Source organism: Seriola lalandi, unplaced genomic scaffold (assembly GCF_002814215.2).
Source record: "Seriola lalandi dorsalis isolate HSWRI2012SDOR001 ecotype SW California unplaced genomic scaffold, Sedor1 jcf7180002054391, whole genome shotgun sequence".
Taxonomy (NCBI): Eukaryota; Metazoa; Chordata; class Actinopteri; order Carangiformes; family Carangidae; genus Seriola; species Seriola lalandi.
In genome coordinates this window covers 376,748-402,404 of record NW_019524944.1, presented here as the reverse complement: position 1 = coordinate 402,404, position 25,657 = coordinate 376,748, and the positions used below count along the sequence as shown (strand labels likewise).

The window sequence follows — 25,657 nt, the reverse complement described above, 5'->3', positions numbered from 1 at the left end:
TCACTGCACATCAATGATGGGACTCTATGGGGTCTCTGTACCTCTTATTCTGGTAATGGTTCCTCCTGTTCCTTTCGGTTTTTATCTTAATTTAAATTCAGTTCATGATCTTAAGTGTTGCAAAACAAAAACCTCATGACACATTATGAGTATATACTACATCCTGGAAATACTTGCAAAAAATGCATCCAAGTACAAGAAGGGAACTAAGCTGTAATTTCTCCAACACGATGAGGAATCCCCTTTTCATTCCAATCAAGAAAAGCCATTGAATTAATCTGACAGGACTTTTTTTATGAGGAAGTATGCATCAGGTTCAGGCAAGTTTCTTGCATTTGAGGTGACTAGGTGAAGAGAATGAGGAAATCACAGGGTTTTTTTTACATGGTGACTGAACAGTGAGACTGAATACCAGTCTGCCCGCTCTTTTAAAAGCAGTGGGTTTTTACCCTGTTGACCTAATTTTGTCACATGCATCTGAGTGAAGTCAGTCAGTGTCACATCCTGGTCATGTTTGACAATGACCAGCGAGCACACAAAGTTATTTTTAGGAAGACAGTGTTATTGATAAACACCCCCTATCAGACGTCACCTGAATAATGACTCCGGCTACACAAATATTCACATTAATTGACCTCATCCTGAACATCCCCATGACGCAAGTAGTATACACTGCTGTGCCGATAAATAATATTTAACAAAGATAAAACTGTTTTCTAGGAAACATGGTGTCACCAGCTCAAACATGACTGTGCATTTCAACACCCACACTGTGGGTACAGAATTTCCAATTACATGTTAATATACTGTAGTGTTAAATGCTATTTCACTGTTACGTTCATAACCAAACTAACCTAACCCAGTTTCTGTTTGCATATGCCTGGCCAGCAAACTTCCAGTGTGCCCACTTCGTCATCGTCTCTCATCTCGACAGCTGTTCATGGCCTGTGGGGGAATTCCTGGTTCCTCGAGTAGACACAGCCTTTCCCCTGCTTACTTTATGGGAACAGGGGGCAGGGCTAGTCAGATGGTTTTCCTCAGAAACTATTATGTGTTGATTCACTGTGAGGGGGCGTGCTGTTCACTCCCACTGTTTCCTTCTTACTGGGAAGTGACTCTCAGGCTTACCGTACAGAGGGAGTGTATGAAAAACAGATAGAGAGGAGGGAGGGAGGCTGATGGGTGATGTGAAAGGTGGTGGTATTTAAGGTTCTTTGCTCTGAATGTCAGACATTATGTAGTATCCTTCCTTGGAACAACTTGGGGGACATGGGAGAGCGAGCAGAACATGCAGGTGAACAGGGGAGAGATGGCTTACTGTATCTTCATTCGGCCTTGGAAAGCTTGCTGCTGATTCAACGCTAAAACATACTTTTGTTGAGATGGGACTGCTGAAGCGTGTTCAGAGCTCGACTGAAAGAGCACAGCCCTGGGAGGCCTTTATGAGGAAATGTATTTCTAATGTATCAAAGATCTGGAAGGAAAATCTTCAGTGAATGACTGGGGTAGGTATATCGGTAGAAAACTTTTTCAAACTGGTCAGATCATGGACACATTTTATTTAAAACTACAAGCTACAAACATTCAACATGTTTTAAGTTGTGAAATTTTTTTTTTGAAAGAGGTAGGAGCTCTTACAAAGAAACACCAACTTCCACATTTTCTGAACACAAGCAGATAAAGAGTGTTAATGTCATACTGTCATACTATGTTAGCCAATTTAGTGTTTGAATGAGAGCTGTTTCACTGAGTGCAGGCTGTAAGACTGGGTTAGTGTCCTCATGGGGGATTTTTTTAGTCTGGATTGTCTAGTAACAGGCAAAAGAACTGGTTGTTTCCCAATCCAACTGCCAGAAAGATAGGAGTTTCCTGAATGTGTTCAGGTGTGGCCTTCCTCAGATCATTGTGCTCTACTGCGTGTATCCTAAAAGAATGTACACCCAAACTGAATAACCCACAGTGACTGAGATAACATTGAGGAGTTATCACACACTACTGTCACTGTCAATATTAACTCCAGGCCTTGAAAGGAGAGGTTTTTATAGATGACGGAAGAGATCCTGTAATTCAGCAGACAAGAGTTAATATCAAACTTACTTTGGACGGTTTGAATACGCCAATTGACCAACAGTATGTCAGTAATCTCACTGTCCCAAAGTTCTTCTCATGGGAGTGTACTGCAATAACTGATGAGTCATTTCATGTCTTGACCGAAGAGCACTATCACCACCATCTGATTCAGAGCTTGCATCAGCCCAGTGGACAGACTTTTATTTCAGTGGTTGTGAAGCATTTCCAGGAACACTTAGGCTGAGAAGATGGTTGCATTCCACAGATGACCCTGAAACTCTCCATAGGCTCTGTCTAACCACAGAATTGGATCTATTCAATCACAACTGCATTCTGGAGGTTTGTTTTCCACGGTGGTTTTATTTCACTTACAATAAAACACCCCTAAATCTGGTGCCAATTTATGAAAAAGTATATATTTAAAATTATATATTGCACAATTGCATTACGCAAAAGCCGGCCATTATTAATTGCTGTTTAAGATCAACTTTTAGTTGGCACTGTACTGACTTCTTGCACAATCTTCCGATGAAAGAAGTAGGGCTGATGATATCATCTCATCATTACCCTGCTTTTCTTTAGAAATAGGTATGGTCATGTGGGACTTAACCTCAGTGTGCTGCTCAACTTGTTGTCATACACCATCTTACCTCTACTTTTGTGTTGAATTTCTATAGTTTTTATGTTACTGGTTATAGACTATATGGTTAGTTTATAGACTTTATTTTGGTTTTATCTCATTAATACGTAGGCAATAAGATGAAAAGTTGACAAGAATATAAAGAGGCCTGAGCTGAGTCAAAGGATTAAACCATTCATTGATCAAGAGGCTTCACGAGGACCAGATTTTGATAAGTGCTCTACTATGAGAACTGAATTCCATAGATGGGGGCATCTTCAGGTGTCATCTATGGGCTCAGTTCTTTTGGCATGGTACTGGTTTGTCAGCCTTACTGCACGGCACTAAAGCGTGGGTTTACGGTTGATTACTTTTTGTTTGTATGGTTGTGTATGTTGTTTGAGGAAATGTGTATATATATATTTATATAATGTTAACTGTCTTGAAGTGATGCATAAGAAGTTCTTTTGAAATTGTGTCTAATATTACTGTGAGTAAAATAAACACATTTCTAAATTATGGATCAGAGTTTATCAAAGTTAATGTTAAACATATTGTATTTTGTTAATAAAATAAATCAAAGTGAATTATTTGAATTATTTTCTTTTGTAATTTATAAAATCTCATAACATTTTGTTTGAGTTTTAAAATGTTGCAACATTTAGGTTATAGATTTCACAAGAATACAAGGGCTGCCATGCTTCATACATGTGGACCTCTTTTATAACTGCAGCTCTTATCTACTTCCATGAAATCTGCAGTCTAATGGCAGTTAGCTAGATTATCTATAAATAATATGATCCGATACCACAGCTGACGTCCTTTTCAATTACAACATCACTGAAGAAGGGGTATGAGGAAACTAACAAAATTTCCAGCTAAAACTACTCAAGTATAAAACAGCATATATCAGTGTTAAGGAGAAGTAGACTCAATCATAGGTAAAAGTAGACCAGTGCTAGTTTAAAGCAGTTTTTGTAAGGTACCCGTAGTGTCTCAGTCATTCTGGGATATGCTGTTCACACTACACACAACCTTTCTGACGACCTGTTAGCATCATGACTGGACTATACACCCTTTCCATTCTCCCACCAAGAAAGTTTTCCCTCAGTCCAAACCCCGTTCTGAGGTTGAAGCCATAATGGTCGGGGTGGAAATTAAGCCGCAGGGACCAAAGATGCCAGATTTGCACACATCTACCACATGGGTTGAACAGCAGCACAAGAGAGGGCTCACAGTGGTTTTATTATTCACCCTCATGGTTGAATCTTAAAATTGTGGCCTCCAGATATGGCAGTGTATAATGTATGGTGGTGATCAGCAGAAAAGGGCAGCCGGTATTGTCCCACTGCAATGGAAACATTGCTCTGCTGTAGCATGTAGCAAAGTAATATGTATGAGGAAATCAAAGCATAAAGAGGAAATGTGTGAAGAATGGACAACACCCTGATACCATCCAGGCAGGTCTAACTTATCTTTGCCTTGCATGAAAAAAACCTGTTGGCTGATAAAAATCAAAAAAAAGGAAAAAGAAAAAACTACTACATTCAGCATTACGGAGGAGATGGCAATACCATAATTATCTTTTATGAGGGAAGTAATAAAAAACACGCTCAGGTCCCTAGGCTCAGCATGTTGTTGTTAGTTTTTTTATTGATGTGTCTGCTGATATATATTTCCATTTTTCTGAGATTTTCTGAGACATTTACATTTGATTGAACAAATTGGCATCCATTTCCTGTTATCACTCACGTGGGATACAATAAAGCCTCTGTCATGTGGCCCAAAGATTACAGTATTCAGGCAGCAGAAAAACAAGTGGGGTAAATCTAAATCTTGATAATGTTCAATGAATAGCCCCAGCAGACAAGCACTCTCCCACCAACATTACAGATATTCGAGGTTCTAGCTCTAAATAAATTAGTTTAATGCAGGATTTTTATTAAAAATATAAACTACACAGCAAACTAATTTACAGCATAGTGGAAAGACCAATAATCCAGCCACTGCACACTGGCCAAAGGCTATGACGTCTTCAAATGAATGATGTTTCTCTGACAGGTTTGACTGAAACCTTTAAGAAACCCTTGCTACACTTGCTTCAGAATGAAATATTTACTTGACGTTTTCTTTGCTGATTATGATGTTTATTGGATCATTATTTGCAACCGGATGATATCATATATAATCGTATAGGCTCACAATTGCCATTTTTATGTGCGATGAATACTTTAGATAAGCTACTTTAAGTACATTTTGCCATTTTGTCTACTACTGGGCAACTGAAGCAAAATTTTGAATGCAGGATTTAGTAAAGCATTTATACATTTTAGTATTGCTGCTTATACTTCAGTAAATGATTTGAATAATACCTCTTCAACTACTCGTTACTTTAGCTCTGCTTTGAAGAACAATTTGGCCTATGCATCCATCATTTGGCCCCTGAAAAACTTTGAAGACCGGACCCTAAAATCACGCCTTCCTTTTGTTTGATTGACAGTGTATCGACCAATCAGAATAATCTACAAATCTACACAAACTTAAACCACCTTTCTCATTGGTTATTACTGCCGTCAGTCAATAACGTCAGGACCTTCACCTAACCAATGGTTAGGCACTTGGTCTTTTTTTTTTTTTTTTTTTTTTGTAGAGGATGAGCAACAGGCTGGGTCCTTCTGTGTGTAGCACAACGAACCGAGTTAAACTGTTTACTGTTAGACAACATTACCAGTGTGAAGCCTACATTGTTTAGTGTTGTCTCTTTTTGTTGAAGTGGCAGTAAGTGGAGGAAGATACCTGCATTCACGTTGTTTTTTTAAATAGATAACCAGATTTGTTCGAGGCCGTGGCATGGATGAGGTACGGCCTACCAGTGGTGCTCCAGCCCACGGGCTGGTGCCGCTGTTTCCTCCCGGACTGCAGGCTATCTACGGGGAATGCCGGCGACTCTACCCCGAGCAAGCCAACCCGCTTCAAGTAACAGCCATTGTTAAATACTGGTAGGTAACCCGTTCTGTTGTTGCTTGTCTGACATCTCTGCAGGTACTGCGTTTGTGCGACATGTTTATGTAGGGATGGCAAGGGTCTAGCCAACAATTAGCTTAGCTGCCAAGCTAACGTTTCAGCCAACTAAATCCAGGAACCAAACTTTAGGTAACTGCTGCTGTTGTGTGGAGTTTGAGGTGTCAGTACCAGGCTATACTAGCTCAATTAAAACATATTCATTTGAATGTATCTCACTACTTGGATAAAAGTTATTGCCTCCCAGGTAAGCCAACAGTGTGTACATGGGTGAACAGAAAAGTAACTGCAGTCCATTGACAGAAATAAACATTTTGATATGGCTGATGGTTTTCATTTTATGCTTCTCACAGGTTAGGGGGACCAGACCCGTTAGACTACATCAGTATGTATAGGAATATGGGCTGTCCAGCTCAGGACATCCAGGAGCATTGGCACTATGTCAGCTTCGGACTGAGTGACCTGTATGGGGATAATAGGGTTCATGAGTAAGTACACTAATGTAACAACTTGACTTCCAGCGCCCTGGGGAGTTGGTGCAAATTCAACACACATTTGATGACAAAGATGAAGAGCTTCATTGATCTCTTTTGCATTGAATTTATTTAAAATTTTCAAAAATGATGGACATTGGTACATCCCATTGCCTTTGTCAGGAGCCCTTTCACAGTATTAACACTACACCTAATGACCCTCTATTATTGCTATTATTCTGGAGCATGCTGTTGATCTTGAAAGCAGTGGGATTTTTATAAAAGAAAATAAAAGTACTGTTGCTTGCCTGTGTGTGTCAGATTCACAGGGGCAGACGGACCCAGTGGATTTGGCTTTGAGCTCACCTTTAGACTCAAAAGAGAAACAGGGGAGACGGCACCACCAACCTGGCCAGCTGAGCTCATGCAAGGCTTGGCTCGCTACGTGTTCCAGTCAGGTAAGAGCACAACGTTTAGGGGTGAAAAACACAAAACAGTTGTATTTATGTTTTGCATCTTTGCACGGAGTAAGCAACACATTAAAAACCAAGAGGTCCAGGGAGTCATGTAATGTCTACTACATTGATTAAAAGTATAAATTACTTTGAAAAACATTATTATGACCACTTTTGCAGTAATAATGATGGAGGAATAGGAGAATACTTACTAATTGGTTTTCCAATGATAGGGGAGCTATTTAGATTTATCATATTAAAAACATTTGGTTTTAAAATGGAGAAGGCTATTGCTTTTCTTAGTTTAGCTTAGTTTTTAGCCATTAGTCAGATTGAACAAGCAGTTTTAAGACATGAATTTGGTCTCTGGAAATGTCGTTTATCATTTAATGTTATTTTAGACACTTTAAGAAGGAAATGATTAATTGATCAATCAATAATATCACTGACCAATTAAAAGGTTATAAAAAAAACATTGTTGCAGCTTTACATTCTTCTTACTTCACTTAGAAACTTTTTGTCAAAGAGTAATGATTTTCTCATCGAGTCCCCGTTTCTTAATAGACTAGTAAATGATTTATCTGCACCGGTTTTGAAAGATCAACTCTCCTTTTGCTGCGGTTGCCATGCCTTCTTCTTATGTCTTTGTGAATGTGAGGAATTTGGTCTTTGTAATAATAGCTTGTAATTCCACTGATACATGTAAACATGCATAAATAGAGGAGTCTGCTGTCAGCAAAGGTCTTAAGTTTCGTTCACATCATTTGTGTTTGTTGGAGCTCTGGGTATTGACAGGAAGTCTAATTTCCCCCTTTCTTTCCCTTTACCATTTTAATAGGATTATTTTTTATGGCTGGCAAACAAGAGCACTGTTGTAGTGTGTGAATGTTTACTGTGTGTAAGAGAAATGGGTATATACTGATCTGCTAAGTTCTTTAAATCCTTCAGTTGTGCATATAACGTACACAACAAAGTGTGGTTGAGCTCAGAGGGAGCATTTAAAAGCCACGCAGAAAGAGAAGAGGGCTATTCTCTCCAGGCTTCCCTCTCCTTTCCATCCAACCCTTCTCTACTCTCCAGCTGGGGTCAATTTGCGCGTGGGTGGGCTAGGCCCCTGAGCTAAATGAATGCTGATTCCTGGCCATCATCCCCCTCATTTTTCTCCTGCAGCAAATCTGGACTGGGTGGATGTTACCTCCCAAGCAGATTCCTCAGATGGAAATGTAGTTTTTATGTTTTGTTTTGTTTTTTTTGTTTTGATTTCTCCCTCTCTCTCTCTCTCTTACCCAAACTCATTCTTTGCTGATCTCTGTCCCCCTTTTTTCCTGATACTGTAACTTCCCCTCAGAAATTCTGTTCCGTCAAATAATGAAAAGTAGGAGAGCATGTGTTTCTCAAGGCTGGTTGAGGGTACAGGCCCAAATGCAATTGTGTATTTTAGACAATTTAAAACAACATATTTTGTCATACTCTAAAATTTATGTCTACTCTTGTTCTCTCTTGTACAGAAAACACATTTTGTAGTGGCGACCATGTATCGTGGCACAATCCACTAGACAACAGTGAATCTCGTATCCAGCATATGTTGCTTACTGAGGACCCACAGATGCAGCCAGTTCATACGCCATTTGGCGCAGTGAGTTTTCTCCAGGTGAGTTCAAATATGTGATATTCACACAGCGTAAATAACTTCACATGATGCACTTTTGGGATCTGGACAAAACATGGATCAACATTAGAGGAGATGAGGATGCCAGTAGCCCTGCAATTTAATATCAGAGATGATAAACTAAAACAATAAAAGTCAACACGTGAAAGAAAAACCTTTGCCTCATCTAAATAGTTTTATTGTCCAGTAAAATAATGGATCTTTGGAGCCCAGCAGGGTTTGTACACTGATCTGCCTTTTAAGTTTAAGAAAAAATAAGTTAATACAGTATGTGTATGATCAGTCCCAGGGCAACAAGCAGACTGGCACATCAACAATCATATTGTTGTGTCTGTTTTCTCTTCATATCACATCAGCTGAATTGTTGAATGAATACATTGCTATACATCTGACTAAACCGATTGTGACATTTAGTTAATATTACATGGTAGTACCAAACATTTGTAGAAATGCTGAAACAGCCTTATCGATTTAGTTTTCGTTCTTACCAATTAAAATAAAGGCAGCAACAACAATAAGAAAGACTCTGAAACATTATACAGTAACATGATTGTAGACCACCCTCCAATGCTGTGCACCGTCTCTTGTAGATTGTGGGTGTATGCACAGAGGAGCTACAGGCAGCCCAACAGTGGAACGGTCAAGGCATCCTGGAGCTGATGCGTGGAGTCAAAGTGTGAGTAGACCTACACATTAGCACATGATTCAGGCTCGATTATGGAGCCATGTTTTAGGTTTGAAAACAATACTTTAGATATTGGGTTATGCAATTTCTCATTGGTTTTTATTTTTTTTGTTAACTCTGTTTCATAAGTGATTGTTGATTAGTTAGGTTAGTTCTAAGAAACTCAGAATTTAGATGTGCAGTAAATATAACTTAACTTGCTTCAAGACACTATCTGTTTTTTGTAAGTGCATTTGTGTGTGAACTGAAGTAAATACAGAGAAGACCACTCCACTGTAACATATATGGCATTCAGTCTGCAAACACACTGTGAGCAGCAGAGTAAAGAAGTAGTTCCTTGTATATTTATTAACTTTGTGTGTTTAACTTGAGGTTAATGCAGACCTGGACTAATGTTGATGATCGTCCTGTGTACAGAGCTGGTGGCCCCTGGCTAATCACAGATATGAGGAGAGGGGAGACCATTTTTGACATCGACCCACACCTACAAGTAAGGCTTTATTAAGTTCTCACATCCGGCTTAGGGCACTATATTGCTTTTATACAGTGTGAGATTAGGGGTATGTATTATATAAAAATTATGCATTAACTTTTTAAAAGGTATTGCAGTCCACTATTATGTTGTGCAAGGGGTTTATTGTGAAGCTCTGTGTTTGGATAGATGCCCAGTAAAGGGAACTGAGTGAAAAAGTTGAGCTACATTGTAAATAGTTAAGTTTAAGGAAAGTGATTGTCCATATACAAAGATTTAAACAGATAAAAGAAAGCTATTTTTAACTTGGCCTCGACAAGGTCAAGAATTTGTCCTGGGTATCAGGGGCCCTCTGTTGCCCTTTTTTAAAGGGATGCCCTGATATGTTTTAGGGTTTTGGAAGTATACCACTTTCATGGTTTACCATTGTGTGAAAACTGCTGGTTATCATACCATGTACATTTGCTTATTACAGGTATTGAAAAAAAGTGAGAGTGATATCATCAGTCATCATTCCAAATCCTTGTTATTTCTACTCCTAATTTCACCAATATCAGATTGACCCGATAATTATTTAAACTGTCTCCCTCTTCCTCTTCTGGCAGGTTGAGGATTCTAATGTTGTTTTTTCTCATTCTATTTTCTGATAATACATCTCATCTGACAAGCATTACAGCTGTTTTTCCACAGAAACTTTCCTCTTTTCTTGTGAATCAATATGCACGCCTTGAGCGAGGACGTCAAAGACAATGGACTAAATTTACTTGTCGAATGATTCATCTTCATTTTTAGCAGATTTGACTTTGTTTTCAGTCGATCAGCATAAATAGTATTTTCCCTATGTTTTGCTGGATACCATTTACCTGTTCATTACTGTCCCTGGCATCGGCATGTTTTTTATTCTCTTTGTTTCTGGCCTTCCAGCAGATTGTTGATTTGATTGTTCTTGTTTCTCAGAACTCACAAACTCGTTAGATCTCTCAACTCTTTTACCATTATAAACTTGGAACTGCAATCTATCTTCTTGATTCCATGCAGATTAATCTTCTGGATATTTATTATAGCTCAGTTTAGGCACAGCTTTTCTTAGAGCTACTAGCGTGGGATCACTTTGGATATCCCAAAATGAATGAGGGAACATGGAGAAACCACATCAAACATATTCACCCATCTTTGATATCCTGAACGAAAAAACATGGATGTTTAAATGTTGTTTATTAATTGTTCATATCGAAATAATTTCCCATATCCTGCCTCCAGGTTACATCTGCATTGTCTGGTCGGTTGGTAACCTACAACTTACTAACAGATACACACTGACCCTGATCTGACCACATAATGAAACACACACACACACTTTCCTGGTTCGGGGGGGCTGAGTGTGTGTGAGTTTAAGTTACAGCACCAACAGTAAATTGGCAACTATTTTGTTAATCGATAAACTTGTACATTATTTTTCTCTCTGACTGTATTAAGAACCCTCTGTTATCGCATAAATCTTTATGCAGTGTCCTCTCATTTCTGAAAATGTTAACCATATGTGAGCTAGTGTTAATGATTGCGTATATTTCTTGCTCATCTAAGCAGGAGAGAGTGGACCAGGGTATCGAGACAGAGGGCTCTAACCTGAGCGGGGTGAGCGCCAAGTGTGTCTGGGACGATCTGAGTCGACCGCCAGAGGATGAGGAGGACAGCCGATCCATCTGCATAGGATCACAGCCACGCAGGCTCTCAGACAAAGGTATACCAAGTCCCAAAGGAATAAAAAGAGTAGATCCTCTAATTAAGACTGAGCAAGGTGTGATAATTCCATGCTGATCTTTGTGTGTGTGTTGACAGACACAGAGCAGATCAGGGAGACCCTGAGAAAAGGACTGGAGTTTAACAGCAAGGCAGCACTACCACCCATCAACACCCAGAGACAGAGTCATGAGAGACCTCAGTGAGTCTTCCTCCCACATACCAACACACACAAAAAAACATGGGTTCAGCTCAGTACAAAGTTTGCACCAGGATGACTCCTTCCACATTGTGCGGTGACTCACGGTGCATTTGACATCAGAATTTTTATCACCATTGTGTTTTAGCTACTAGCATAATATGGTGGTGTGTCACTATCCTGTAGCTGTTTTTCTGTGGAATTCATTGCATCTGCTGCAGAATCAGGTAACAGTTTATGAAAGTCGTTGTGAAATCTGTGGCTGTACACTCCCATATAGGGCCAGGCCAAAGAGCTATTGGTTCCCTCACACTGGCTGTTTCTCACAGACAGCTGTCTTCTCATTGCTGATTGTACCATTTCTCACTTCCTCACTTACATTTTCCTTCCACCTTTCTTTTGTGTTCGTTGTCCGTTTCTCAGGAGTCGGAAAGACAGTTTGGAAAGTGAGAGTTCAGCAGCCATTGTTCCACATGAGTTGGTCCGAACACGTCAGTTGGAGAGCGTCCATTTGAAATTCAACCAGGAGTCAGGCACACTGCTGCCCCTCTGCCTGCGGTACTGCACTACACCTTCCACCCACACACGATATTTACCCTTTGGGAATGCCTGTAAGACAAACGGATAAACAAAAAGTCCAAACTTTCATGTAGATTGGGTGTGGCAGTATGTCTTAATAAAACACCAGAGCAAAAACACAGATGATGCCAGTTTCTCAGACGTTCAGTAGGGACTTTCTGCGAGTCAGCTCCAAACTCTTGATTGGGGGGAGCTTGCTCTGTTTTGTTTGGTATTTACTTCGAACGTCAACAGAAGTGACGTCATGCAGGAATGCATAGTGCACCTTTAATGTGTGACTTTTTGCAAATTTAGTTAACTTATCAAACAATATGTAGAAAACTGTTTTATTAGTATCTGTGTTAATTTATTACAAAATACTTGCCTGTTTCTACATGTCTACAATTACTCAGGGAAATATTTCTTTGAAGTCAAACAAGGAAACTTGCAATATTAAATTCAATTTAATATCATGCAAACATTTTTATTTTTGCATTGTCTACCTTCAACAGGAAAATTCTTTAAAGCTTCACAAAATCAAAGAAATGCTTTGAAAAAGCTTGACAGTAATTGTCATATGGAAAGAGAAATGAAAACACACATTATACACTTGTAATGACCTTTGCAGTTCATGCTGTACTGTATTCAATCTTTTACAGGGGCCGGTTGCTCCATGGGAGACATTTCACTTACAAAAGTATCAATGGAGACACAGCCATTACATTTGTGTCTACAGGAGTTGAAGGAGCTTTTGCTACTGAGGAGCATCCATATGCAGCCCACGGCCCCTGGCTTCAGGTAAACACCCACAGACTCTCACATAAACTCAGTTTCCATGTCGGGCTTTCATATTTAATGTATGTTTTGGACTTTCTGCTCTCCCTGTATAGATATTGTTGACTGAAGAGTTTGTGGAGCAGATGCTTGGGGATTTACAAGAACTTAACACTCGTGAGGAGGTAAGTAAAAAAAAAGTAAGTATTTTGACTTTTATTTTCAGTTTTGTTTTCTTCAACTTGCCTGTCTGTTTAACCTTGTGTATCCTTTCCATTGGTATAGACAAAGTTACCAAAGGAGTACAGTTGGCCAGAGAAGAAGCTGAAGATCTCTGTTCTACCAGACTCTGTGTTTGATAATCCACTCCAGTGAGACCAAGACACTTAATCACTAGAAAATACCAACAATACCTTCAAACACACACTTCGGGGGGGGGGGGGCCATCATGAACAGGAAGCCTCCCAGGACATGCAGCGACCCTGAGGGTGCACAGATATGTTGTTCCCACAGTGGACGGCCTGAGACGGTTTCATCCCTGAAGATTATCTGACTTCTAACTGTTACTGAATTCTCAGACTATTCCCACTGTTAACAGCATTTCTCTGAGACTTGAATGCTTTTGAAAATGTCAAGCCAGCCTGTCCAGATGGTTGACCTGTTAGAACAATCATTATATGTGACGTACCAGCTGTAGGGCAAAATAGGATGTTGTCATCCCTCCAGTAAGGCCTGCCAGGTCCAACATATACGTCACAAATGCAGTTGAGCATGCATCCTGTGATCACCAGACATTATATCCCAAGCAATAAATGAGGTGCCGTTCTCAAACTAGTTTTATTCTATTTATTCCAGTGGCCTTAGAAAGGGCAGAAAAGTCCATTCTATCAGTATTGTTTTCAATTGAGCTAATGTGTATAGTATTTACAAATGCTGGACATTTTTCTCTTATGTGTTTGTGGTCATACCAAAGTTATAACTGTTGGCAGTCCACTGCCAGTACTGTCTGTGTCTCAAATGTGTCATGATTCTGAGAGAATGACATGACAGGCTGAACTATTATTACTACTATTCACTGCCTGTTTGACTGGGACAACCAAACAAGCATCTGAACCTTTTTCTTAGATATTTGGCAAATGCTGCAGGTATAACCACCTCTACCCCCTGTGCCAAGAACATGACTCCCATATTGAGTAATCATTTTTTGAATGTCTTCTTTCAGATTTTCCATGATTGATGATACATGTTTTAGAGTGATGAGTTTAAATCCATCAAGTCCGTTGTAAATGTGCAAAGACTAGGAATCTGTGTGTAGTGTCCTCCCTCGTGTGTTGTCTTCAGTGGCCACAGAAATATAAAATCTTTTTTTTTTTTTTTTTATTAGTAGGACCTGCTTGAAAGTTAGAGTAAAAATCCTCAGTGCCCTGTGCTGAAAAGGACCACATTCTCTGTTCACTCTTGCCTTCAGCTCCCCTGGATTGTTCAGAAACATCACTTTGATTCTAGGCCGCTGCGTTCACTGGCTTGCATTTCTGATGCCGTCATTGCATTCCATGTTAACACCAAATCAAAGAAAAGACTACTTTTACTACAATGTCCTCTTACAAAAATGTACTCTTATACAATCTTATTTTAGTTTTTTGTTTGTTTTTTCCAGAGTGACGAAGTTTAGACATCGTTGATATGGTATTTTGTAATTGCTATCTTATTGACTGAACTGGCTGATTGTAATCCCAAGTGCATTAAAGAGTGTAGATATTTACACAAATAAAGCTGGAACACTAATGCAGAATTACAGAGGAACTTGTTTCTTAAAACGTGTTTATGTGAACACAGCATATTATGTCTATTTATATATGATTTCCTATAAATATATGTGAATAATGAGGAACCTTTTATAATGGGCTTATAAGTAATAACTAACGGTGCAATTAATGGTTGATAAATGTACAATCATACTTTATAGATCTATTACAAGCCAGTAATAAGAGCAAGTTTTGGTTGCTCTTATTAATGGCTTGGGCTGGAGGTGACTTGCTCTATATAGTTAAATCAGATCTAAATGTTGGTGATCTATTATTAAATACTCCTGGGTTTCTCACTTTCTAATTGCCCATTATGTCTGCAGTTAGAAATGATACCCAGTCATTATTAAGGGTCATGGGTTTATCAGTATCTTTCTAATTTAATAAGTATAATAAGTTGTAAATGTCAATAAGCTGTTGATAAATAAATTTTGGTCCAGATGTTCTGCAAACCTTTCCCAGCAGGTAAGTGGTCTAAGAGTCCATTGGAGTGGTTCTCCTAAAGCTGAATTACTAACCGGGCAAAGAGGGTAACTGCTCCAGGACCCCAAATGAGCCTCATGTTCACTGCATGTTAGTTTGCTTCTTCTAAATTGATAGCTGAAAAGCTGTCAGGGAATTTGCACCACTCAATTACTTTATCAACTAGGACTTGCTTAACTCATGTCATTTTTGCTATGTCTTTTAGGATCTGTGTTATTAATATGAATGTTTTATGATGTGCTCACATGATGCATATTCCTAAATAAAGTTGCTTAATTGAAATGGATAGAGTAGAGAATAGAGTATTTTTTTGGAGAGCAGTGTGCACCCTGGACTGAATTTACAAACCACAGGGTACAAACACAACACTGAGGGCAGTAGGTGGGTAAACTCTTAATCTGGGATCCTCTCACAGGTTAATCCGGCCATGCTGGAGGAAAATAACCACAAGCTTGAGATTTTTCACCACCCAACACGTTATCTTTTTGACAGCTTGTAACTGATTTATAAGCATTAGTAAATTATTAAACCATCAACAAAACTACATTAACTATAGATACCGCCATTAGTTATTAACCTGCTGTTTATTACTAATGACTTTATCTATAGGCTACTTGTCCGCACAGAAGGAAGACACAACCTTTTCTCCGCGTGACTCAGTGATTCAGTGTTTCTCCTCCCTCTCGCGGGCCCCCGGGGAGCTTCTGTACCGGCCAGCCAGGACTCCACTTTAGTAACCACTGGTGCAAAGGATGACCGGTCACACAAATGTCTCCTGGTCATCTACGATCTCTCCGGTAGAGTTTGCTGTGGCCGTTTCGTTTGCCTGCTTCCTCTGGGCTCCTCCCCCCCAGTCTGTGTATCAACTCTGTGACGGGTCACGTTATCGGAGGGGGGCAGTCGGTGTGAAAGCACTGAGCTCCCTCCCGACGAGTCACAAGCTGCCTGCGCTGCTTACGATCAAATATTAGTCAAAGAGTTGACGGGAAAGCGAAAGCAGCTGAACAACAGCCCGGGATTCGTATAAAAATCCCAGCGTTGAGCGCTATGCCGGACACACCGCTGTGATCTTACCGGAGGAGCCGGATCTCACCGCGGGCTGGATGCGATAAGCTCAGAAGCATTATAGGTGCACCGGAGTCTGCCGACGACATGGGAAATAAATAGTTGGTAACGTTGCTTTTCTTCCATAAGAATACATCGAATATGTTTCAGGAGACTACTCTAATGCTTGTTTGACAATAGGCAAGAGTGTCCTCGGCTAAAAATAAGATGTCAGTGTGATATTTTATTAGACAGAGTCTCATTTCCAGTGTCGCAAGTTGTCGCTTTCGAACGCCACAGCTTGTATGTGAATTCCCCGGCGAGTATTTACGAGCCAGATATTATATTGTCAATGTTAATTCTTTCGTTATGACAGTGTGTTGTCTAAGTTTGACTGTGATTGCACTTCGTTTGACACTTTGCTGCCGCTTGAATATATGAAGAGTTAATTTTCTTGGCCCACATCTCTCTGTGCCATTTTGGGCAGGATGTAAGTAACAAGACTTTGGTAGGCTTAAAGTGTCTTTCTTTATATGTTTCTAAAGGAGCTCAGTGCAGAAAGCAGTAATCCATATTTTGAAAAAATACTAATTTTCAGTTCTGCCCTTTTTTTAGTCACGGCACATCAGTTTGGATCCAGGTGAAGTCATGGATGCAAGTTGGAAAAACTGCTTGGAAGAGGAGCTTCTGTGTCCCATTTGCCTGAATGTGTTTGATGAACCCATCCAGCTGCCGTGCAAGCACAACTTCTGCAAGGGTTGCATCTCAGAGGCCTGGGCCAAAGACAATGCTGCGGTCCGATGTCCCGAGTGCAACCATGACTACAACCAGAAACCCACACTGGAGAAGAACTTCAAGCTTGCCAACATAGTCAAGCGCTTTAACGCGTTGAACACTGAGAAAGTCCCTGCTGTGCTGCAGTGTGTCCTCTGCAGGCGAGGCCCCCAGCTGCCTGTGCGGAAGGTCTGTCTGCGCTGCAAGGAGCCCTGCTGCCAAACTCATATCCAGACGCACCTACAGCAGCCGTGTGCAGCCCCGGGACACCTGTTAGTTGACGCCGAGGAGCTGAGTGCTTGGACCTGTCCCAGTCATGAGGAGTACAGGCTACTCCACTGTGAGGAAGAGCAGGTGGCTCTGTGTCCGTTCTGCTGCATCTCTCACTGCACTAACCAAAGACATACAGTCTGCGATGTGGATACACAACGCATACAAATGCAGGTAGATAAATCACACCCACACACACTCTCCTGCTCAGTAATTCACTTTAAACTGGCAACTGAAATGCGGGTGACAGTCAAAAAATGTGATAGATGCACTTTCTTTCATGGATTTTGCAAATGTTTCTCTCAGTTCTAGTCTATAAAGGCTTCCTTTATTTGCCTCTTCCTTTAATCTCATGTGATGTGAGAGGAGTGGACAGGTGAAAAGCCACCCCTCATAGCACCCACTCCACACTGCCACACCTTCACATTAGCCACCCTGTGCCTTGGGGTAAGTGCTGTGATGCAATCTGCATCCGCCGGAAATGATAACCCCTGTGCAGTGGGGGCGGATCCACATGCAGTTTGTTTAGCTGGTTGGTTAGCTCACTTTCATCATTTGCTGACGAGGAAATGTTCTCTGGCTAGGCTGATAAATGAAATGATTGGTTTTGAGAAGGAAATGTGGTGATTTGTAGGATGTACACAAGACAGCAAGTTCATAACTTTGTGAGTTGGAAAAGTGATTCTAGTAAAATTCCCAGGGGGAAAGAGGAGCAGTGATTCTGCTTGTGTTAACTTAACTGACAAGACGTGAATAATGATCTTCCTTGGCAGGGTTGACCTCAGGATGCATGGAGGTATGCATCTCGCTTAAGGCCAGTGTGTCATGGCTGTGTCCACCTCTGTATTTTCCTAATTTTTATACTTTAGTTCAGTTCACTCTCTTTTCGCAAGTCTAATCCAAGTGGCAAGGTGTAAAAAAACAACCACCCACACTGCCTTATACACAATTCTATCTGTGAAGGGGCGGTAGTGAGAATCAGATTAGTTTTAGCATCTGCCGTGTTGCGGTCTTGTTGAAACATTTGATGATCGCATTATTCCAGTCGGGAAAGTTACGGACGCATTTCTTTCCAGTGTGTAGATCACAAAGTTCTAAATTGGTAGAAGTCTTTGGTACAAAACTGTTGCTCTGGTTCAGAGCTATTATTGGGACAAAAGATGTCTGTTCAGCCCTTTCCACAGCTGCTCTCTACACACACACACACACACACACACACACACACATGCACACACCCACCCATTTTTCTGTTCTTTCACAACTGTATGTTTGCAGGGTAAATGGAGTTAGAGTCCCTGGCTCTTCTCAGATGAACACTCTCCATGCTCGGGCCTTTAGACAGAGTGCACTCTAATATTGATAAATGTGGCAACAGCCAAAAAGTTAACTTCTTCTTGGATGCTGGGTCATTTGTTAAAGTAATTTGAGGCCAGAGCGGCTTCTCATCATCACTTACTGAGAGTTTGTTCTCCTTGACAGAGCTGTGGTCTATTTTGGTAAAAGGATTTTAAATTCCCCTTGCAGCACTCTTCTTGCTTTTTGGATAAACAAAGAGGGAAAAACCAATGTAGTTATGTTCATATCTTTGGTTGTTTTGGCTCTCAAAGGACACTTTTACAGTAACCCTTTGCAAGGTGTGCTGGTAAATTTGGGATGTGAATGGAAGAATAATATAATAGTAATGTCGTCCCTGGAACAGGCGGAGGTGGAGCCCTCCCACACAACCTCACCCTGGTTTTCTTCAGGCATCTCTGCAGGAAACCGTCGCTCCTGGAAGCTCCACCGTTAGCAATTTCTTCTATCTGGGCTGGAGTGAGTCAGTTCCCCAGAATGCTGAGGGCAGTCTATTGACATCAGACGTGGGGAATAGTTCTCAGTTGATTGTGAAAGAGGTTCTCTGTTCATTGAGTCTGAGGCTCCTCATTTAAACATGAGCTTCCTGGCAACCCGCGGGTGTCTGGATGCCTAAATAGGACAGTAGGGAAAGTGATCATTGGTGGGTTTAATCTTGATAAAGGTAGGCTTTCACGCTGCTACAGAGAGATCAGCAACCAGACAGTTCCCTCCAGCCCCCGTATGCTATTTCAAGCACACAACAAGACGAAAAGGGAATTGAAGGGAAATATGGCAAAATGAGGAAGACATGGTTGTTGAGCAGAAGCATCTAGGCAAAGAAAAGCTGCTGCCATTATGCGAAGCCAACTCACATAAAGCAGCTCATGCAATGTTTACGATAGCAATAACCCAGAAAGTGTTCTCTCCTGTTGTACAACTGTCACACAGAAGGTATAGGTACCACTGAGCTTTTATGCTCTGTGTTAAGACAGAGCATAAAAGGGTTTGAAAATATTAAGCACACAGCACTGGATGAAACGAGAAACACAGCTCAACTAACTAGGTACCACGTGAGTTTGCAGGGGAGAGTCAGTCACTATGGGTATTATCAGATTGTTTGGAGAGGACTGTTTAGCTGAAAGTGCCTCTTGTATAAGCAGTGTGTGGTGTGGAGATGTAGTACAGGTGTGGGATGTGACACAAGATTAAGGACGGCAGCTGATATTCAACGAGAATGTTGCTAGTCTCACTTGAGATGATGTGAAAATTTGACAGATTTCCATCATGTGCATGTCTCCAGAACATGCCACCACCTCTGTGTAAAGGTATGCATGTAATGTTAGCTGCTATTGGTAGCTACTTAGCAAAACTTAATGGTGTCTGCTTAGTTGTATCTTTTAAAGCCTGACAAACACAATGAATGCCTATATGAAAACATCTGGCCTAAGTGCAACACTTACATACAGTTATTTACATACATATATTGGCAGACTTTCTCTTCCTCTTTCATTGGCACATCCACAATCATCATGTGCATGCTAGCAGAAACAACACAATGCATGGAACTGCTCACCATGACGTTCCTCTAGATGCCATAAGTAGTCAGAAATGCCACAGGGTACCTTTTAAGTCCAAGTGATCTAGTGATCCAAATGTAATCAAAAGCATTGTGCACCACCACAGTTTAAAACATCAAGTTTGACAACAAGTTTAAATCTGCTATTGCTCTCAGTACAACTGACAGGTCATCTAATACACAAACCAGATGATTATTCAGCCAACACACAACACTGATTTTTTTTCCCTGTCAGTTACATTCCTCCAAAATAGAAATTTGACAACATATAGTTACCTTAAGGCTAATTTAAGGCAGATTTGTTGCCCCAGCACCTCTTGATCATTTTATGATGTTTGGCCTGCTTCAACAAATCAGATAAGTCTCTATCTCTTGAGCTCACATAATACAGGCCTCAGTATCACAAACAATAAAGAAAAATACTTTCTTGATCTCTTTATTTGGATCCCCTTTAACACTGACAGTCAACACTGCAACAGCAATGCAGTGCAATTAAGGCATTTAATCAAATTAATGGAAATGTAATGTTTTCCTCTATGCACTTAAGCTGCACTGATCAATATTTTTATATTAACAATGGATCATTTCATTATGTTTAATGTGGGAGACTCGTAAGAGATGACCCCACAAAGAAATTTCAGCCGACTCTGCAGTTCCCCTCAGCTCTATGGAGCTTTTTTAGCATCTTTCAGTTAGGCTAATTGTTTTGGTTTTATGATCTTCAGGTAACTTTACTGATTTGGTCCTCTCTCATCAGTGTCATTTCCAGCTGCGGCAGCCAGCCTGTATCAGAAAAAAAGATATAACCCCTGTACAGTATCTGCCCATCACTAAATAGCAGACTGTCAAAGTTAGCGACTAGCTAACATTAAAGTTAGCTAGCAACAAAGTTGTAAACTAGCTAAAACTGAGTATATTGGACTTAATGTAATCTGCTGGATGTGTAATTAGGCTAATTATTGCTAACACATTTACTAATAACTTTATAGGGCTATTATATGTTAATGTGGGGTTTACAGGTTGTTCCACTGTCCCCCAATGGCACTGAAACTCAGTTTATGCTGCTTTAACAGTGTACAAGCTCCTTTTGTTTATTATGTGCTCTTTACCTTGTTAGTGCATCTAATGTCAATAGTCCAAAGTCCATGTCACAATCCACAATCTTAAATTGTGAAACAACTGAACTGGAGGAGACAGAAGTATTCCTGCTGTTTCCCAAATGACAAAATAATCAGCAGTTTTCCTCCCTAAACAAGACAAACAAACAAACAAAAAAGACTGTAGTATCCTGTATTGGCTCGTATTTTATGTTAATCATAGTCTTTCTTATTGTTTTGTTTTCGAAACTGGATGGACTGTTGGAAGTGCTCACTGTGGTATAGTGCTTTGGCCAGCCAGTTGTTCTACATAAGACTCCATGAGTGCTGTAAGCAGCTGAAGAGGCCTGTTGCTGCGATACCACAATGTAGATACCCTGAAACTCGCTCACTAGAGACCGCAGGAATGTCCTCATTCTCTCTATCTCTCTTCTGTGCTTCAAACTTTCTCTCTGTTGGTTTCACTCTCTCTTTTTTGTATGTCTTTCTCAGTTTCTCTCTGTCCGTTCTTAGCACTTTGCCTTTCCTCCCGTTCCCTTTTTCTCCCATCCCACTCTCATGCGGAGGGAGAGAGCAGACCCCAGCGTTGTGCACACAGACATGACAATCTGTCACTGACACAGAGGCCAACGCAAACAATGGGAGCAATGCATGTGGCAAAAAGAGAAGGCAAAGAGAGGTAGTGTGAAACCCCTGCTTTTCTTGCTCCTTCCTGCTCCCTCACATACACATTAGCTTTCACATATAAATACATACACACGGCTTTGTTTCCATGACAGCAGGTTTTCTCTTACTTGGACAGGGTGCCTTTCCCATTCAGAAATAGTTCATTAAAAAATGTACCTGCCCTCCACTGTTCCTACTTTGCTGTCAGACTGTGACTTCAGATTGATTTGCATCTCCTGTCGTAAACGGAGAGGATTATGGTTACCAGTTCTTTTACTGGCCTTTGGCTCTTTTTGCACTCTGAATCAGGCCACAGAGGAAGCCGGCTATTCCCAACAATGCACTTCACTTGGTGTAGCAGGGCCCCTGATAAACTTAGAAGCAATCAGAGATGGATTTGTGCAATTCTGTTTGCGTGTGCTGGTGCTCTCCTAATGGATAAATGTATGTGGTTGTCGCTGGCAGCTGTCGTTTCCTCCGTCTAATCAGGATGGTGGAGGAGGTTGTCTTAGTGACTCATGAATAGCAGCCAGGTTTGCAGAGGTCCCAGGAAAGGCCAGAGTTTTTAAGAAACTTTCAGTGTATGTGTGTGTGTGTGTGTGTGTGTGTGTGTGTGTGTGTATGTATTTTTTTTCTATTGTTGTATCTTGTTCATCTGTCTAATCCATCTCTTGTATGTCATCTCCCACAGGCCATGCTAATGAGGCAGCAAGACAGACTGGAGGGTCGTGTTCAGAACATCGATGAGCAGCTCACCAAGCTGGAGTCAGACAAGACACTGATGAAGGTCCAGTACAACACACACATTGTGTAGACTTACAGAGACACAATTCTGAACATTATCAGTCCTTTAGTTCTTAGTCACCATGTAAGTTTGTGTTTGAATTGTGTCTACACTGTGCTGTTATGAAACCACTCTGCACCTTTGTTCGCTGTTGGAAAATGAAGAGAAAATATAATTTATTTCTAGCTTTGACTGGCTAGTGCACCAGAGCGGAAAATGCATTTTACAAATGACTTTCCTACTTTAGTTCTGAACAAGTGCATTCCACAAAATAGAAGAATATATATATAAAATATACTTATAAAGTAATTCAACACATGAAGCCATTAATGTGTATTGAAGTATATTTTTTAATTTTTATCCAATGTGTTTTATTATTTTACTTTTCTTCTATCTTTATGTAGTTTTGATGTTTAGCCAGGAAATTGTGGAAACAATTGGTAAAAGATGAAAAGTTGCAAAATTGGCACTCCAGCAGTTTAATGTTGCACATTTGATTGACTCACAAGAGACTGATTAAGGACAGAATGGTCAGGAAAGTGATTAATTTTCCTCAGCCACCAAAGACTTTGTACTACTTTTGTAGGTAGAGTGGTATTTTTCACTGCTACTCAATGCATTTTGACATGTAAAACAGTTGCTGTGCCTGTATAATTTGTGTGTGAATGCATTTTGCGCACGTTTTATAAACCTGTCCTCTCTCCAAAGGATGCAGTGTCTGAACTGAAGGAGCGTGTGAGAGCCCAGTACCAGAGGATGCATACGCTGCTAGAAGCAAACCAGGCTGAAACCATGCAGATGCTGGAAAGCACTTGCACCATGTACGTGAGGAAAAACTCCCAGCAGGTTCTGCAGCTCAACGAGAGGCGACAGGAAGCAGAAACACTCCTGAGCTCAGTACAAACGTTCTTCCAGAGAGCGGACAGCATTAACTTCATAAAGGTAAAATATATATTTTCACCTGCCTTTCCATTTCTCCTACATGCATTCATGTCCGTACAGTCACACAAACACAAATCAGTTGTTGTATAGCATTCAAAGGCAGATGGTGGGTCTGAAGGACTTTTGTGTTTTATCTCATTCTGTCTTTTTCAGAATACAAAACCGTACCAGCTGCTAATAGACAGGTAAGCATTGTTATTTCTTTTCTGTTTCACTTTACTCTACATGATTGTATTTAGTATTTATCATATGTTATACAATCAGAGTGAGAGGGCTAAAGCTGTGAGACGGCAATTAGTATTGCGTTGTTTGGTGTTATTGATCAGTTAGATATTGTGCTCTTTTAATATTCCTGCTCTCTTTTCAAAGCTGTTCATCTCTGTAAACTAAATCGGTGACGCTTTCATTAAAACAGTGTTTAATCAAATGTTCTCTTACCAACCACAATTTACTTTTCATATACCTGTGTAATTCCTCGCCTGTGTTTTAAAACAAAAGAATTTTCCTTGCATAAGAAGACACGTATACTTCGCTGTTGGATGTCAGTTGACGAGCAAATTATTCTTCTAGTCTTTGAAATATAAACCCAAGTCTCAAGGTGCAGAATGCGTCTCAAGCGAGGGTGCAATTCTCTGTGTTATTTTTCAGGTCAAACTCACATCTGAGTAGTGCCATCCCTCCACTCAGAGTGGGCCAGCTCAACTCTCATCATTTGCTGTCTGAACTCTCAATGAGAGAGAAGAACCTGCGAAAAATGCTGGAAGGTAAGATTGTAAGATATTTAGCAGTTTCCGGGATATAATATGGTCAGGAGGATTAACTATTATCTGCTCCTGCCCCGCACTACTCTCCACTCTCAGAACCGTTCAACGAGGCGCCCATTCTTGAGATCGTCCAGTCTCGCAGCAGCTCTGCTGGCTCCCAAATAGGGACGAGTTCAGGACTACAGAAGAGGAAGTACAGTATGGCCTTCCTAGGGAGTAACACAGAAAACTCCACCTCCCAGGATCCTCCACCATTGCTCTACAGCAGCAAAAAACCCTTCCTGCCTGACCAGAGTCATCGCGCTTCGTCCATGTACGCATCTGAAGGCCTCCCCCAGAATCTTCATGCTGGCCCCGGCCATAGTCGGCTCCTTGATGCCTCAGCCCATCACATGGTGGGTCTAGGCTCCAGCTCCAGCCACCACTCAGGGACCTTATTCCCCCCCTCCCACTTCCCCAGTGGAGGTGCCTCGCAACAAGCCATGTACGAAGGGAGGAAAGTACTGATGTGCACTCTGAATAACTGCTGCTGCTCCAGGGCCCCCGCTGCTCGTGCCCGGCCTCCGTACCCAGCGTCGGACTCCTTCCCCTCCATGACCTCTCAGGAGTTTCCCCCACATGCCCCACTATCTGCCAGCCAGCCGCTGCAGCATTTTCCCATCAGGGGACTGATGGAAGCCTCACAGACAGCCAGGCACCCTGACTTCTACGGGCTGTATGGCCAGTCTTCAACCAAGCATTATGGGACCAAGTAATAAACCAGAATCAGTTTGTTCCTTTTTATTCAGAATTGGCATCAGAATTTCCATGTTTCCTTTGTGTTACTTTCCATTTTGGTTCAGAGGTATGTTGTCAACTTTGTGTTTCCTACACGCCTTCATGATAATGTTGTTTTGACAGTTACTTGACCCTATCTTGGGAAACCAACCGCGGTTAACTTTGGTAGCCCTGTTTACTTTCTGAATCACAGTGACAGCTGTAATGCTCTAATTTGAAAACATTTTGTATTTTTTATTTATTATCTGTTTTAATTCGACTGGAAGTGCTAATGTGAATAATGTAGTCTTAAATCCATTCAAGCGGTGAACTAAGAAACAACATATCCTTCATCACAAGTCCTGACATGGGACTCCAGAGACTTCAGTGCCTAAAAAGACTGTTAACGCGCTCTTAATGTACTTGCAAGCTCCTGGCTCTTGATTATTTCCTGTTTGCGGCTGAAAGCATGCAGGGAGCCTCTCCATGCACTCCAAAGTCCATGTGGCTTTCAAAACACACTGGACTACAACTGCTTGTCAGGTTTTTCATGAATTTTTATATAAGATTATGAATAAACCAAAAACCAGTGGAAAATATTGAATAAACAAGCATATTAAATGATA

At 40.8% G+C, this 25,657-nt stretch overlaps 2 protein-coding genes and 1 long non-coding RNA gene across 7 annotated transcripts; 2 read left to right on the top strand and 1 right to left on the bottom strand.

The window, feature by feature from the left end:
- The first annotated feature begins 1,190 nt into the window (after positions 1–1,190).
- On the top strand, positions 1,191–14,527 carry sufu (suppressor of fused homolog (Drosophila)). Of its 5 annotated transcripts, none has more exons than XM_087174892.1 (13): positions 1,191–1,505; positions 5,513–5,688; positions 6,064–6,198; positions 6,505–6,641; positions 8,147–8,289; positions 8,898–8,983; positions 9,410–9,482; positions 11,052–11,205; positions 11,304–11,406; positions 11,827–11,961; positions 12,621–12,759; positions 12,852–12,935; positions 13,021–14,527. In XM_087174892.1, the coding sequence occupies exons 1-13, from the start codon at positions 1,497–1,499 to the stop codon at positions 13,108–13,110; spliced, it is 1,464 nt and encodes a 487-aa protein (XP_087031018.1). In that variant the 5' UTR covers positions 1,191–1,496; the 3' UTR covers positions 13,111–14,527. The 5 variants fall into 5 exon arrangements, with proteins under 5 accessions (XP_087031018.1, XP_087031019.1, XP_023265189.1 ...); XM_087174893.1 differs by having other exon boundaries at positions 1,192–1,505; positions 12,852–12,920; XM_023409421.2 differs by having other exon boundaries at positions 1,193–1,505; positions 11,049–11,205.
- LOC147818939 (uncharacterized) lies at positions 8,464–15,909 on the bottom strand. The gene is made up of 2 exons (XR_015437456.1): positions 15,664–15,909; positions 8,464–12,012 (listed from the first exon to the last, which is right to left on the bottom strand). It is a non-coding gene; the product is annotated as an uncharacterized LOC147818939 (long non-coding RNA).
- LOC111657285 (E3 ubiquitin-protein ligase TRIM8-like) lies at positions 15,903–25,657 on the top strand. Its single transcript, XM_023409389.2, has 7 exons — positions 15,903–16,193; positions 16,683–17,285; positions 22,477–22,572; positions 23,278–23,511; positions 23,665–23,696; positions 24,160–24,275; positions 24,372–25,657. The coding sequence occupies exons 2-7, from the start codon at positions 16,716–16,718 to the stop codon at positions 25,028–25,030; spliced, it is 1,707 nt and encodes a 568-aa protein (XP_023265157.1). The 5' UTR covers positions 15,903–16,193; positions 16,683–16,715; the 3' UTR covers positions 25,031–25,657.

What these genes read in the sequence shown, in the direction of transcription:
- LOC111657285 (XM_023409389.2), top strand. Translation starts at nt 16,716, where the DNA reads ATGGATGCAAGTTGGAAAAACTGCTTGGAAGAGGAGCTTCTGTGTCCC. An exon ending in ACAGCATTAACTTCATAAAG is followed by an intron (nt 23,512 to 23,664) that starts GTAAAATATATA and finishes TGTCTTTTTCAG; the next exon opens with AATACAAAACCGTACCAGCT. An exon ending in CCTGCGAAAAATGCTGGAAG is followed by an intron (nt 24,276 to 24,371) that starts GTAAGATTGTAA and finishes CTCCACTCTCAG; the next exon opens with AACCGTTCAACGAGGCGCCC.
- sufu (XM_023409421.2), top strand. An exon ending in ACAGCCATTGTTAAATACTG is followed by an intron (nt 5,689 to 6,063) that starts GTAGGTAACCCG and finishes TGCTTCTCACAG; the next exon opens with GTTAGGGGGACCAGACCCGT. An exon ending in GGGGATAATAGGGTTCATGA is followed by an intron (nt 6,199 to 6,504) that starts GTAAGTACACTA and finishes TGTGTGTGTCAG; the next exon opens with ATTCACAGGGGCAGACGGAC.